The sequence below is a fragment of the Megalobrama amblycephala genome, linkage group LG17 (assembly GCF_018812025.1).
Source record: "Megalobrama amblycephala isolate DHTTF-2021 linkage group LG17, ASM1881202v1, whole genome shotgun sequence".
Classification (NCBI taxonomy): Eukaryota; Metazoa; Chordata; class Actinopteri; order Cypriniformes; family Xenocyprididae; genus Megalobrama; species Megalobrama amblycephala.
In genome coordinates, this window is record NC_063060.1 from 16,509,903 (window position 1) to 16,525,663 (window position 15,761).

Here is a 15,761-nt window from a genome sequence, read left to right on the forward strand (position 1 = left end):
CTTGGTCAGTTTCAAATCACTTCCCATTAAATTGCGCTCGTACACACGTAGTGTTACACGAGCTCAAACAAGCAAGCGTATAGCGTTTAGCAAAAAGGGAGAATATCGCAGATTGAGTACAGTGGAACACGCACTATAATCAGTTTAGCTATGAATATAACACAAGCAAGCGTATAGCGTTACTGTTTAACAAAGGGAGAATATAGCAGATTGAGTACAGTGGAACACGCACTATAATCAGTTTAGCTATGAATATAAAACAAGCAAGCGTATAGCGTTACTGTTTAACAGAGGGAGAATATAGCAGATTGAGTACAGTGGAACACGCACTATAATCAGTGTTAGGTTTTTGCTCCTAATTCGTGCCTCATCCCAGACCTCTTATTTGGCAATTGAATGAGCAATCACTCAGCGCTGAGGGAGAATATAGTCTCATTTTATTGATAAGAAAAGAGAGAATATATAGAAAGAGTACAAGGGGTGTAGTATAGTTTCAGCCAATGAGAAAGAGAGTACATCATATAGATCATGGTATAGGAATGTGATACATATAGAAAAACAAGTCTAAATATGGTCATCTATTGGTCAGGTACCCATGAGGTCCCTTAAAATCCCAAGGACCTTCTCCTATTCTGGTGATGCAGAAAAGCAGGGACCATTCCCTGTTTCACATTCACTCCTAGTAGAGCCTTATATGGAAATGGTTCTGGTACATAGAAAACCATATGTTAAAACATAGTATACAACTTTGACAGAGGAAAAAAAGGAGCCTCAGTCCACATACTTTCAATGCTGAGACCAACATAAAATCTATCAATTGCCCCTTTTGGCAATAAAATTGCCACACCCAAGTCTCAGCATTACTTTTCTCATATCCAAATATAATCACTTTCTTTACTTTCAAAATCATAACATTCTTCAGCAAACATTTCCTTCATTTTCCTTCAAAATTACTAACATTTAACAGTTCTATTCATCAAAGCATATTGAGAGGATACAAAGTTGTTCATGGCACGATTAATCAAAGCTCTAATAAATGGAATAATACAACAGATAATAAATGCCATAATTAATAGGATCACACCTATAGGAATCAAAGCAGATACAAACATTTGTTGCCATCCTGTGAGCCATGCTAAGAACCCACTTTGATTATCAGTAACTTCTCGTTCTTGTAATTCTTGAGCAATTCTAGTCATATTTTTTAAACCCTCTGAAATTAAATGACCATCTGCATCATTCTCAGGGATATAAGTACAACAAGAGGTACCAACAATAACACAAACTCCTCCTCCTGCCGCGGTTAATTGATCTAAAACTAGCCTGTTTTGCAGGGCAGTTAAACGGAGCCCTCGGAGTTCCTGTTGAACACCAGCCAATGTGTCTCTTGTAGTATTGATAAATGAAATTAGCTCATATCTTGTAACCTCAACTTCAATTTGAAGACTAGAGACACCTATTCCTGGAAACACTGCTTCAAAGAATCTTTCAGTACCAGTCCAGAGTCGATGTTGCTTTGGTACTGGATTATCTCTACTCAAACTACTAGTTGAACTGCGACCAGAGAGGGAGCGTTTCTTTTTCTGTTTTTGTTTTGTCATAACGTGAGGTTTGTGTGGTCTAATAACCATGGAATATTCTTCCAAAGTTACTAGAGCACATCTTCCACTCCAATCTTCTGGAAGAGTAGTGTAGACTTTATGTCCACACAGCCAAAACCAATCTTTGACAGCTCTAGTTCCCCGTGAAGAAGGAGCATATCTGTAGCAATTTTGACCTGGCACAAGTGCACAATATTTAGAACACACATCTTGAATAAAAGGATTAGCCCATCCATAAGCAATCATAGTAGATATAGGATGTGGTGTTCTTTTAGAACACTCAGTCATATTAGCTTTTGGATAATGCAAAATACAACTCATACAACAAGACATATTTTCTATCTCACAATGATGGTATGTTCGATTACATTTACTTTTAGGAATTACCCCCAGTCTCACTGTTCCAGTTTCTCTTTCCATACATAACAGTGAGTCTGGAATAGAGCCAATGGTTGTCACTTTAGCATGTACTTGCGTTGCAAGCATCATTATTCTACTTTTTCCACAACTCCATATTGCACTTTTATTTGGAGCCATCATTCCAGTAATGCTAACAAAAATAGGGCATTCTAATTCTTCTTCTGTCCTTGGTGATTTAACCTCTACATGTGGTCCAGAAGCACTATGTGGCATTTTGGTGCAAACATAACAGTCACCTGTTTTTCCTTCAGATTTGGCAGTGTAGTTGGCTAATCTCCACCACATGTTAGCTGCGAAGGCATGTGGTTCTTCTTCATAATGTACCCAAGTTTCATTACCAGTGCTACCAGCAGCTTGTATGTGAATAAACACATTTGTCAGCACAACCAGGTAAAATGTCAATTTAGCAATCATGGCTAGAGAGCTTCAATGATAATTATTGCTGGTTTTAGATCTCTAGCAATCTCTTTCTTCTTCTCCTCGTTGAACGTCTTGGTTCACCTTCCTTCGGATCTTTCCTTGGCTCACTGGCTTCCTTCTCCTCATTGACCAGAACGTTCCCCTGGGATGGAGCTGCTTTCAGTCGACTGGCATGGATCCACTGCGGCTGGAAGTCAGTCAGCACTCCTGTTCTCGTCACAGCAATCACCGTGGCGGGCCCCAGATATTTCGGCTCACCCAGTTTTGTGGGCTTCAGACACTTTATCAGCACCTGTTGTCCTGGAACGAAAGGATGAGTGGGTTTTTCTGCAGGAAGAGGGAGAGAGAGAGACACATCACCATTGATGCTATTCAAAGTTTTAATTAGGGAATCCACATAATCCGTGATGATCACCTCCGTGTCACCTGTGGAAAAATTGCCAGCGCGACCTCTGACCCATGGGGTCGGGAAAGGTCTACCCATAAGGATTTCAAACGGAGACATCTTTGTTGTTGCTGATGGTGACATTCTAATTTCTGTTAATACGGCAGGCAGCAGATCAACGATCTTTGATAACCCTATTCATGTTCTCAACTTGTCCACTAGATGGAGCATGAAATGGGATATGTAATCTCCAGGTAATATTAAGCTCTTTGGCTAACAACTGCGTGACTTTGGAAGTGAACGGTGTTCCATTATCACTATCAATAACCATTGGTATACCAAAACGCGGTATAATGTCCTTAGCCAGAACTTTAACTACCGTCTGTGCATTTTCTTTTCCACACGGAAAAGCTTCAGGCCATTTAGAAAATCTGTCAACAATCACAAGCAAATATTTATTATTTCCGCTAGGAGGCATATGCGTAAAATCAATTTGCAAGTGTTGGAATGGTAGCTCAGGATGTGGTAAAGCGTCATGTTTAGTTGCCTTGTGCTTGTTAGTTTGAGCACACACCAGACAAGCATCCAATATCAACAGAGTATTTCTTTGAATATTTGCTATGCAATAAGATCGATTCAACATTTGTATCACTTTCTTTTTTGACACATGTGATACACCATGATAATGTCTACATAGCATAACAATCGCAGATGCAGGTAATGCAAGTCTACCCTGTTTGTCTCTCAAGATTCCAACTTGATCTGGTTTTACTTCATTGTCTGACCAGTAAGTCAAATCAGCTTGCGTAGGGTTAGCTTGTAATATTTTAATGTCCAAATCATTAGTCAATAATGAATTCATCATAGGCACATCTGTGCCCCTTTCGCTTACATGTGGACTTAACATTACTTCTTTAGCAGCCCATTTCGCTACTTCATCTACAAATCTGTTTCCTTTGGCTTCATCTGTTTCTCCTGACGTATGTCCTGCTACTTTAATAACAGCGAGTTTTGATGGTTGTTGTGCTGCATTAATGAGCTCCGCTACAATACTATGGTGAGCAATTGTCTTTCCATCTGAGGTTTTAAAATTTCTTTCTTCCCACAATTTAGCAAAATCATGTACTATGCTATACGCATATTTAGAGTCAGTGTATATATTAACACACTCATCTTTTGCCAATTGACAAGCTCTCGTTAAAGCAATTAATTCTGCAACTTGCGCTGACTTATATGGCAAAGAGTATGCCTCAATTACACGATCAGGTAATTCAACAATAGCATACCCACACAAGTAAACATTATCATTTGGCTTGAAACAGGATCCATCAATATACCAATTCTTCCCCTCCTCCAGGACAGATGTAGAAACATCTGGCCTGCAGGCAGTCGAAATCTGGATTCTGTCCAGGCACTCGTGGTCATCACTCGCAAATTCACCTTGTGTCAGCAACCTGTGCAAATGTACAGTAGGGCCATGAATAACAGAAGTTGGCTTCAAAATCAAATTAGCAGTAGCTAATAATATAGCCTCATAGCCAGAGCGGCGTTGAGCAGTCATATGTTGAGTAGAAATATTACTCATAATGACTCCTACCTGATGAGAGGTATGCACTATCAATTTATGTGATAACACAATTTTTTCAGCATCTTGCACCATGATCGCTGTGGCAGCCACTGCACGCAAACAAGCAGGAAGTCCCCTGGCTACTGAATCAAGAGTTTTAGACAAATAAGCTATGGGACGAAAAGTACCCCCATGTTCCTGGGCCAGGATTGCGGCGGCTGTACCCCAACTTTCATGCACGTATAAGTGAAAGTCTTGAGAGTAATTTGGGAGGCCGAGTGCAGGAGGTTTCATGAGGGAGGATTTCAAATGTCTGAATGCTTGATCCATCTCAGCTGTCCATGTAATGTCCTCTGTGTCCCCCAGAGTAGCAGTTCGTAGGATTTTATCATACATGGAACAGTTGGGCACCCATATTCGGCAATAATTAACCAGTCCCAGGAAGCTTTGCATCTGCTTCCGTGTCGATGGGTGCTTGAAAGTAGCAATAGCTTTCACTCTGTCAGCAGACAATTGCACTTTGCCCTGTGACAGTTTATGTCCAAGGTACTCGACCCTCCTCTGTACCCACTGTAATTTCTCTCTTGATGCTTTGAAACCAGCCTCTGCCAAAATATTGCAGACAATTTAAGAGGCAGCAGCACACATGTCCTCAGTTGCTCCTGTGATGAGGATGTCATCTGCGTATTGAAGCAGACAGGTGTTTGGAGGAAGTTTGGCATTTTTCAGCGCTGCGTGCACTACAGCAGAGAAAACAGCCGGAGAATCCCTGAACCCTTGTGGGAGTCTTGTCCACGTTAATTGTGAATTTTCCAAGGTAAAAGCAAACAATGGCTGTGTTTGGCGATCAACAGGAATGCTGAAGAAGGCACTGGAAATATCCAGAACTGTAAAAAATGAATGTTCAGAAGGAATAGAATTAATTATAGTTTGCACATCAGGTACAATAGGAGACAATGGTGTTACCAACTCATTAACTTTTCTCAAATCTTGAGTTAAACGCCAAGAACCATTTGCTTTCTTAATTGGATTAATTGGTGTATTATAAGGTGAATGAGTGTGCACCAGGATGCCTTGAGCCAGTAATTTATCAATAACAGGAAGAATACCCTCCACCTTTTCTTTTGAGAGGGGTACTGTTTCTGATACACAGGCTTGTCTGTTAATTAGCTTAGCAACATAGGGCTGGACATCAATGAATCCTGCGTCATCCTTATGGGCTGCCCACAACTTGGGGTTGACGCCCTCAATTTCCTGTTTGAGCTCAGTTGCAGAATCATCCTCAAGGAGAGCATTTCCTGTATCAACAGTGAGAGAAAAGGCTGCAGGAAAAATAAGTTGTAGAGAGTCAGCATTAAAATTAAGTTGAATACCTAATTTATGTAAGAGATCGCGTCCCAGAAGAGAAAATGGTGAACTCGGTATTATCGCAAAAGCATGCATTTTAAACAGTGATGGGATATCATTAGAAGTAACTGGAAATGTTGGTGTCATTTCACATCTCACAGGTACACCATTGATTCCCACAGAGTTTACATGTTTTCCTGTAATCGAGCCTTCATAGACAAGAGAGGATAACGATGACATCGACGCCCCCGTATCTATGAGAAAAACATAGGGTTTATGGTCAACATTTAATTCAATAAATGGCAAAACAGTTGACACATTCGGATAACTCAAAGAAATCAATGAAAAATTATCAGAAGAGGGCTCAGTCGAACTCAGTCATTGTTGCCAGGAAATGGGATACACTGGATTTTGTCTGTCAGTCTTTGCAGAAGGGAGCGCAAGTGGGGGCTTTTGCTTCAAGCCACCACCAGAGCCTTTCTTCTTCTGCTTTTCTGACCTCTGCCTCAAATCCCAAGCCTTTTTCCTACAGTCACGTTCCAGATGTCCTGGCTTGCCACAATAAAAACAGCGTCTCACATTTCCAAATTGTTGTGGACGAGGATTCACAGCAGCATTCACTTGAAGCATTGCAGGAGTTTTGCCCCTGGAGACATCAAAAGCTCCAGCAGAGGAAAGCTCACGCAAGCGTCGTCCTAATTCATCAACAGAAATGGTAGTAATATTCGGAGTTGTTATACGAATTAACTGCGCAGTGTCTTTGTTCATATTATTTAGGAACGTATTTAAGAACAATGGACAATTTTGTTCAATAGGAATCGCAGATTCCTCAACCCATGCATGTTTAAATCTATTAAAGAATGCAACAGGGCTTTCACCAGTTCTCTGTTTGGTATTGGCTGCATGCGAGATGTCTTGTTTAGCAGAAGACACTTTTAACAAAAAGGCAGTCAATTGTTTGAAAAAATCTTTAAGTTTACCTGAGCTGGCCCAAATCCAATCACATTCCTCTTCTTCATCCTCCGAATCAGTAATTAGAAGCACTCGTGAAGGTTTAGACAAATCAAGGGGCTTCGAATCTCCAGCTTTCTGAGATACAACACGACGAACAGGCGGTGTATCGTAGATGGGGTTTAAATAATAAACTTCTTCAATCATTTCCTCCTCTGTGATTTCCACAGGCAGTGTTTTAGTCAAAATAAAACTATAATCTCGTCCCGTCAATTGACTGTAGGCAGTTAACCGTTGCAGCACTGCCACAAATTGATGTGGTGACTTAGCCGGATCAGGCAGATCTTTGCAAATAGCCACTGCCTCCGTAACACTCAGAGGAGTAATTTTGTAACCATCTGGAAGCTGTACAAACGGAAAAACTTCAGTTGTGGACGGCAACTGCGGATACAATCGATTGGTCAAGGGCTTTGGAATTTCAGCAGAAACAACACATTCATATGGGGGAAGGGACGTATCAGGTTTCAACTGAGACTGAGAGAGAGAGCTGTCTTGTTTTTTCAACTCTGGACCCTTATCCCAATAAGTTTTCATCTTCATCCAAACTTTATACGCATCTTTCATATAATCAATTGGCCATCCTGGGTCACCCCAAGAACCAAAGATCATATCTTTTGCAGCACGCATATCTTCATCTTTAAAAGAACCATCGCGGGGAAACGGATCTAATTGTATTTTCCCTTCTGACCATCCCGCGAGATTAGAGAGATAGGGTTCAGTAAAAAATGCTTTATTATTGCGATTCATGAAATCCCTCGGGGTTTCCCCCATCAACGGTCGACTAATCGTTTCACCCATTTAAAACAGCCAACAAAGATCTCTCCTTTGCTTAAAGAAAAGCCTTACAATTTCAGACAAAATACAAATTAAAGTCTGCAGCTTTATATTAACCTTTTAGTATTTTTGGCAAAAAAAAATTTTTTAAATTCAGTATTATTCATTCAACCGCCAACAAGGACCTGAGGATATCATCATGAAATGGACTAAGAGAGAGAGAAAAATTTTCAACTCAAACTCATCTATTCCCTTCCCACGTATATAATCTGTGAGGATAACACCAAAAAATGAAAGGGTGATCAATCCTCTTTCCCTCTTCCCGCATTTATCTAAATACGAGGATATCCACTTTTAACAAATATGAAAAAGTGCGGCACAAAAATACAAGGATCAATTTCTCAACAGACAGTAAGATGCACTTAAGCATTTTATTTCTTACCTGTCTGGAGAAATCCCGACGAGCCCCCAAATGTTAGGTTTTTGCTCCTAATTCGTGCCTCATCCCAGACCTCTTATTTGGCAATTGAATGAGCAATCACTCAGCGCTGAGGGAGAATATAGTCTCATTTTATTGATAAGAAAAGAGAGAATATATAGAAAGAGTACAAGGGGTGTAGTATAGTTTCAGCCAATGAGAAAGAGAATACATTATGTAGATCATGTTATAGGAATGTGATACATATAGAAAAACAAGTCTAAATATGGTCATCTATTGGTCAGGTACCCATGAGGTCCCTTAGCATCCCAAGGACCTTCTCCTAAGCAGGGACCATTCCCTGTTTCACATTCACTCCTAGTAGAGCCTTATATGGAAATGGTTCTGGTACATAGAAAACCATATGTTTAAAACATAGTATACAACTTTGACAGAGGAAAAAAAAAGGAGCCTCAGTCCACATACTTTCAATGCTGAGACCAACATAAAATCTATCATCACGCGTGCGCGAGTTATACTTGTTCAGACTTGTTCAGACAGCAGTGTGCAGTAGCCGAGTTATACGGAGTTTCCTGGCTTCGTTTATTCCATGAAAATCTGCTTTTCCTTGTGTGGTATTGCTGTGTGTTTATAACTCCGTAAGTAGCAACATATATTATTATTGTAGATATGTTTCAAAGTGTTTATAGCATAATTGGGTTAATTTTCACCTCAGAATTATTACTGCGTCATATGCGCAATGGCCGCAATACTCATATTCGACGAATCATCTAGTTATTTGTTATTTAAGATGTTTATTCTTCTGAAAGGAAGTTGCCTGTTATGTATGTTGATGATAAGAATTTTTATCCAATGTTTGATCGGCACTTTAGTAATAATATAAAGAGCGCATGGAAGTGCTAGAGCAGCGCGCACACACTTTGTAATCTGACACCACTTGTTAGCGGCAGCTCGGGGTGTTTAATATAGCTGCGTATACTGCTCATATATTACAATAAGCTCTGGTTTACTGTTAGATTATATAATTTTAATTTATCAGTGTATAGATATACAGTTATAATCTCTGAATTTTCAGTCATGTTATATTATCCTGTATATTTACTATCCTCATTTTATTTTCTCACAGAAACCACATTGATGTGCATATCCACACAATAAATATAAGATCAACCACATTCACTCTGGAGTAGCTGCAGTTCTTTCTGACCGAAGAATTAGGCCATTGGTGTCCCAACCATTTACCTGCACACAGAATATCTCACAGGTGCGGTCACACTTGGCATGTTTGGTTCGATTAAAACGAACCCTGGTGCGATTACTTGGTTAGTGTGGTTCATTTGAACATATGTGAACGCTGCCATCCGAACCCTGGTGCGCACCAAACAAGCGGACCGAGACCGCTGAAAAGATGGGTCTCGGTCCACTTCCAAACGAACTCTGGTGCGGTTCGAATGATATATGAATGCAACACGGACCAAAGACATGTAAACGAACCAAAAACAGGAAGATGAGACCCTAAAAAGGACAGAATCCTCACGCATATAGTTTTTTCTTGTCATAGTCGCGAGTTTGCCCATGACAGGCATCAGATGCGCATCTCCGTGCAGCAGATCGTTTGGGTGTGACAGATGGATTCCCACCGCTGTTTTGACTACTTTTACACATTTTATAAGCTCTTCACGAGTTCCCAGCTGGCCAAAATACCATCACATTCAGGCTACGTGCACACAGTGAGCGCATTTACCTCAGCACGCAGCATTGTTTTGGATATTCGGTAATCTCAAAATAGGCAATACGTCATAAAATCTGACCAGTCATGTTGTGAATGTATCCCTATGCCTTTAGGTTCGGTATCTTTTGGTTCAGTGATAAAATTGCCAATCTGAACGCTGATCGGACCAGGATTAAATGTTTTTTTTGTTTTGTTTTTTTGGTCCGGACCAAACAAACCAAATGAACCGAACCAAATGTGGTATTTGTAGTTAAAGAACAGTAACACAACACTTTCTATGGTTTTACCACAGTTGCTGTAGTTTTAATATAGTATTTGTCATTAAAGCACAGTAATGTCTTGGTTACAAAGGTAACCCTCGTTCCCTGAAGGAGGGAACGGAGACGTACGTCGGACAGACTGACGAATAGGAATCTTGCTAGAGAGGCCAATCTACTTCGAGTGTAACTAAAACGAGCCAATGCACATTGGCATGCAATCATATGCATCAGCTGCTCATCTCGCAGTGCGGGTATTTAATGAGCAGCAGGTGTGTTGCATCTTCAGGTTTTCGCTGAGGAGCTGAACAAGTTAGGCGGCAGCATCAGTGGGGTACAGCGACTGTGGCGACGGGAAGTACATCTCCGTTTCCTCCTTCAGGGAAAGAGGGTTACCTTTGTAACCGAGACGTTCCCATTCAGTTGGTCACGTTCGACGTACGTCGGACAGACCGGCGAATAGGAATCCCTACCAAAGCACCACAGGAGCTGCCCCCTTCCAGCGCTCTATAATAAGCCACCTGACCCCCTTGCCTGATGACGGTGGGACAGGGCTAATACAGAGAGTGTCGATCACTGCTGTTCCCAAAACCCATTCAGTGAGACTATTGGATAACGCTGGGAAAGCGTATCCTTTTGTTGGGAAAGGAACACTGCGGAAGCCACATCCTTCCCCGAAGGAGTTATGTGGAGGAGTACATATGTACTAACCTTGTAGGTTGTACTACATATGGAAGAACTGGGGTGACTCCAACTCGATGAGAGGTGGGTTCTCCCAGAGGGAAAGACACAGGCTTCGTTTAGGAGCAACCGTAGGACCAACCATATGGGATCCCCGTAGGGTCACACATATGGAACCCAGCCTAAATCTGGTTCTCAAGGATGCAACAGAGTATAGGCATGGCGCCAGACGCTCCGACACATTGGCTGCCGAAGGGAGATCGGAGGACTCAACAGGGTCTGCCTTGTAGGGACTCTCTGGAGAAAACAACGCACGTAGCGCAGCAAGCCGACACTAAGCCAGGGCCTCTCCATGCCTGGCATCCACTATCCAGTGGGCCATCCTCAGCTTGGAGACAGCCTTTCCCTTCTGCTGGCCTCCGTAACAGACATAGAGCTTGTCTGAGGTCCTGAAGCTTCGAGTTCTGTCTATGTACAGTCACAGAGTGTGAACTGGACAGAGCAAAGCCAGGTCCTCTACCCTCTTGATGGAGGCCAATGCAACCAGCATAGACAGAATCTTTAAGTCTGCTGATTGCAAGGCTCAAAGGGAGCAATCTGGAGTGTTCTTAGCACCATAGCAAGGTCCCAAGAGGGTATGGAGGGGGGTTGAGGAGGATTTAACCGTCTCGCCCCCCTAAGGAACCTGACAACCAGGTCGTGCTGACTAGCAGATTTGCCATCTATGTGGTCGTGGTAAGCGGAGATAGCAGCAGTATGGACTTTGAGGGTGGAGGGGGACAGCCTACGCTCCAACCCTTGCTGCAAGAAGGAAAGCACGACTCCGATCGAGCATCTTCGGGGTTCTTCTCGGCGAGAAGAGCACCACTCGATGAACAGGTTCCACTTTGAGGCATAAGCACATCTCGTAGACGGTGAACGTGCTGAAGTGATGGTGTTAAGTACCTCGGGGGGTAAGTCACCTAGAACCTCCGCGTCCCATCCAGGGACCATACATGGAGTTTCCAGAGGTCTGGATGCGGGTGCCAAAGAGTGCCCCGTCTCTGAGAAAGAAGGTCCTTCCTCAGAGGAATGGGCCAAGGAGGGGCTGTCGCGAGGAGGCAGAGTTCTGGGAGCGAGGTCCGGTTGGGCCAATAGGGTGCAACTAACAAGACCTGCTCCTCATCCTCCCTGACTTTGCACAGGGTCTGTGCAAGTAGGCTCACTGGGGGAAACGCATATTTGCAAAGGCCCCGGGGCCAGCTGAGTGCCAGTGCATCTGTCCCGAGTGTTCCCTCGGACAGGGAGTAAAACAACTGGCAGTGGGAGGTTTCTGGTGAGGCAAACAGGTCTATCTGAGCCTCTCTGAACTCTCTCCAGATCAGCTGGACCACCTGGGGGTGGAGTCGCCACTCTCCTGACAGCACAGCTCGTGATAGCTCGTCGGCCACACGGTTGAGCACACCGGGGACATGAATGGCACAAAGCGACCTCAGATGCTTCTGACTCCAGAGGAGGAGATGGCGGGCGAGTTGCGACATGCGACGGAAGCGTAGACCACCTTGACGGTTGATGTACGCAACGGTCGCAGTGTTGTCCGTAAGGATCAGTACATGCTTGCCCTGTAGCGGCCCTTTGAGGCGGCTCAGAGCAAGGTGTACTGCTAGCAACTCGAGGCAGTTGATGTGCCAATGCAGATGGGGTCCCATCCAAACCCCTGACACTGCATGCCCATTGTACGTGGCACCCCAGCCGGTGGCAGAAGCATCTGTGAATACCACAGCATGCCGGGACACTTGTTCTAGAGGCACTCCTGCCCGGAGAAACAAAGGGTCCAACCACGGACTGAAGGCTTGGCGGCACTCCTGAGTGATTGGCACCCGGAACGTGCCGCGTTGCCACGCCCATCTCGGGACTCGGCCATGAAGCCAGTGTTGAGACAGTCTCATATGAAGTAGACCGAGTGGGGTTACTGCCGCCATATGCCCCAGGAGCCTCTAAAAGAATTTCCGCAACGGACACAGTAGAGCAGGCTGGGCTGGAGTTTTTTGCAGGGGACGACACCCTTGGCGACGTGCAGACTGAGGGGCGGCCCAAGAGGAACTCAATGGTTTGTCATGGGAAGCTCCCCGGTCTGCTACTAACTGAGGAGAACTGCTGGGCTCAGTCCTCGACAGTGTCACCGAAAAGGCCACCTCGTGAGATGGGAGTGTTGAGAAAACCTTTAGCTTGACAATCTCTCGCACCTCAAAAGGTAAGCCAGGGGGCGCTTCTGGACCACTGAGGTGGACATCGTCTGGCCGAGGGCCTGCGCCGTGAATTTGATCACGGTTAGTCAACAAGCGCAGCTCAACCCCGGCTCAGAACTACCCTCATGCATAAAGAGTGCCTTGGCCTCACATGCAGGGTGGGTGTGGTCTGTGTATAGCCACCCCATCCAAGAGGGCATTGAGAGAGGAAAAACTTATGCAGATTTTGGCACTCTTGGCGTTCCATATTTATGGCACCAAAATAGCTCCATACTGCAAAGTTTTCCATGCACATCCGGAATCCCCGGGAAAGCATGGCTGTAAACTCTGAATCTGAGTCAGCATAAGCACACACCCTTACAGTGGGCAGCGTCACCCTCATTTCCAGAACATAACAGCACTCTCTCCGATGCTGCAATCGACGTCTGACCCCCAGCTGGAGCTCTGAATGAAATGCTAGGTTTCCATATGAGAAGGACCAGCAATCCAATCTAGAAACTGCACAGCTTGCAATGCGCTAGAGAGGGAGGGGCCCTAGGGGGTTGGTTCCCCGAAGGAATCCCTCAACCTCATGTCACCCAAGCCATATCAGCAGAGTAGACCTCTTCTGAACCTGTCAAACGTGCCAGAGGACTACCTTGACCTGAAGGAAGTGTTCAGTAAGTCCTGGGCTACTTCTCTTCCTTCTCTTCTCTTCAGGAACTTCTCCGCCTAAAGGCAAGTTATATTCACTTTCTAATCCAGGTAATCCGGGTCTAAGAACATCAAGCCCGATGCTTTGTCTCGAATTTTTGATCATTCCGAGCACCCATCTACTCCCGAGTGCATTTTACCTGAGAGACTTTTTGTCTCTTCACTCACATGGGAGGTCGAATCGAGGGTCCGCACGGCCTTAGAAGGGGTAACACCTCCGCCCGGGTGCCCACCGAGTCGTTTATTCGTGCCAGAGGAATTACGGTCAGATGTTATCCAGTGGGGTCATGGTTCTAATGTGGCTTGTCATCCAGGAGTCAGTCGTACCAGTTTTTTGGTCAAACAATGATTTTGGTGGCCCTTTATGGCTCGTGACATTCAAAGCTTTGTTTTGGCTTGCTCAGTCTGTGCTCGCGGTAAGACTTCCAATCGTCCCCCAGATGGGCTTCTTCAACCGCTGTCTGTCCCTTCAAGACCCTGGTCCCACATAGCACTAGATTTCGTTACAGGCCTCCCTCCTTCACAGGGTAATACGGTAATTTTAACCGTAGTGGACCGGTTCTCGAAGGCGGCACATTTTATTCCCTTGCCCAAATTACCTTCAGCCAAGGAGACAGCGGTTACTGTCGTAGATCACGTCTTTCGTATTCATGGCCTCCCGGTAGACGTGGTTTCCGACAGGGGATCCCAGTTTACTTCCGCTTGCTGGGAGCGACTGTCAGTCTATCGTCTGGGTTAGATCCCCAGAGTAATGGGCAAGCTGAGAGAGCCAACCAGGACTTGGAGAGAATGTCACGATGTCGGGTGGCTCAGAATCCTTCCTCCTGGAGCCAGCAGCTCTCATGGGTAGAGTACGCCCACAATTCGTTACCAGTGTCTGCCACGGGCCTGTCACCATTTCAGTGTAGTTTAGGGTACCAGCCACCTATTTTTCCTAGTCTGGAATCTGAAGTAGCGGTCCCCTCCGCCCATGCCTTCGTCCAGAGGTGTCGTCACACAGAAGAGTCTGTGAGACTCTTCTTCAGGTAGGAGCGCGCACCAAGGCTCAGGCCGATCGCCACTGGCTGAAGCCACCTGTCGGTCAAAAAGTGTGGCTTTCTTCTAAAAACATTCCTCCGTTAGAAACGGAGCGAAGACGCTGACACAATGTGACATTTACACTATTATATGTGAATTTTCTCTGTCTACAAACTGGACGGATAGAATATCTGATCTCGTGTAAATTACTGTACCAGTGTAGCTATATTTCTTTTAGTATTCAGATATCCTTACAGTTAGGAAAAGTGTTAACACTCTGAGGTCTGAAAACGCGCCGGCGCGTTTTGCAGTTTTTTTTTCACATTGCAGCAAAACAGACTTAAAATACTCCGTCATTTTTTGTCATAGAGACATAAGTAATATATCAATTGAAACTATAGAATATCTTCTTTTCTTTGTATACACTCAGAGTAAAAACACAATGTTGTGCTTTTTGTAAAATAAAGAAAACTAACATGATGCGTGATTTCTCCTCTCCCTCTGAACGAAGTCCAATCTGATAGTTCTCAGAAAATGAACTGTAACTTAGTGAATACTAATCACAGAAAAATTAAACTTATGTCTAAAAAAACGTTAAGATGTCAGGTTTTAAATCATGTAAGTCAAATCGAAAACAAACCTTCTGTGTTTATGTAATCTGTATGAAAAGAGAGCCATGTCAGAAGTCCGTGATTCAGCTCATTATCTGCTAATGCGGCCACGCCCACGGAGCCAGCGCTATTCAGACGCAAATTCAGGGGCAATACAGGCATTCATCGTCTCAAACGTGTATTTATTGTCTTGAAAAGTGTTTATCTGGATGTAAAAGTCATGGTTAGGGAGCTCTAGAAGACATGCAGTTAGTTCCTGTTTTCTTTTCTTCTATAGATTAATTTTAGATGAGTTTTTGTTTCTTTAGCGCCCTCCGGCTGCAGTATGAATTGGAAACTCCATTCATGGAATAGCCTCTTCTTCTTTTAGATGAATTTGTGGACTAAAAATGCACAGAGAGTGCCCTCCGACTTCAAGGATGAATTGAAAACACCAGCGCTCATAGTAATGACAATGAATATTAAATAAATATAACTACTCTGTATAGAAAATTGACATAAGCATATGAGAATCCAATATTTCTCCAAATGTGCATGCTTTTAAACTAAAAGCCTATATTCAGACTCTTTGCATCACA

General features: G+C 43.8%; 1 protein-coding gene across 3 annotated transcripts; it reads right to left on the bottom strand.

Moving 5' to 3' along the window:
* Window positions 1-415: 415 nt before the first annotated feature.
* Window positions 416-7,461, bottom strand: LOC125251087 (ERV-BabFcenv provirus ancestral Env polyprotein-like). 3 transcript variants are annotated; one of them, XM_048164001.1, is made up of 2 exons: window positions 6,721-7,461; window positions 416-2,768 (listed from the first exon to the last, which is right to left on the bottom strand). In XM_048164001.1, the coding sequence occupies exons 1-2, from the start codon at window positions 7,376-7,378 to the stop codon at window positions 2,470-2,472; spliced, it is 957 nt and encodes a 318-aa protein (XP_048019958.1). In that variant the 5' UTR covers window positions 7,379-7,461; the 3' UTR covers window positions 416-2,469. The 3 variants fall into 3 exon arrangements, with proteins under 3 accessions (XP_048019958.1, XP_048019956.1, XP_048019957.1); XM_048163999.1 differs by having other exon boundaries at window positions 6,721-6,934; XM_048164000.1 differs by lacking the exon at window positions 6,721-7,461 and adding an exon at window positions 4,164-4,249.
* Between the last annotated feature and the right edge of the window lie 8,300 nt (window positions 7,462-15,761).

Bases quoted from the DNA above. Each gene is read 5' to 3' on its own strand.
- LOC125251087 (XM_048163999.1), bottom strand. From the start codon at position 2,435: ATGATTGCTAAATTGACATTTTACCTGGTTGTGCTGACAAATGTGTTT.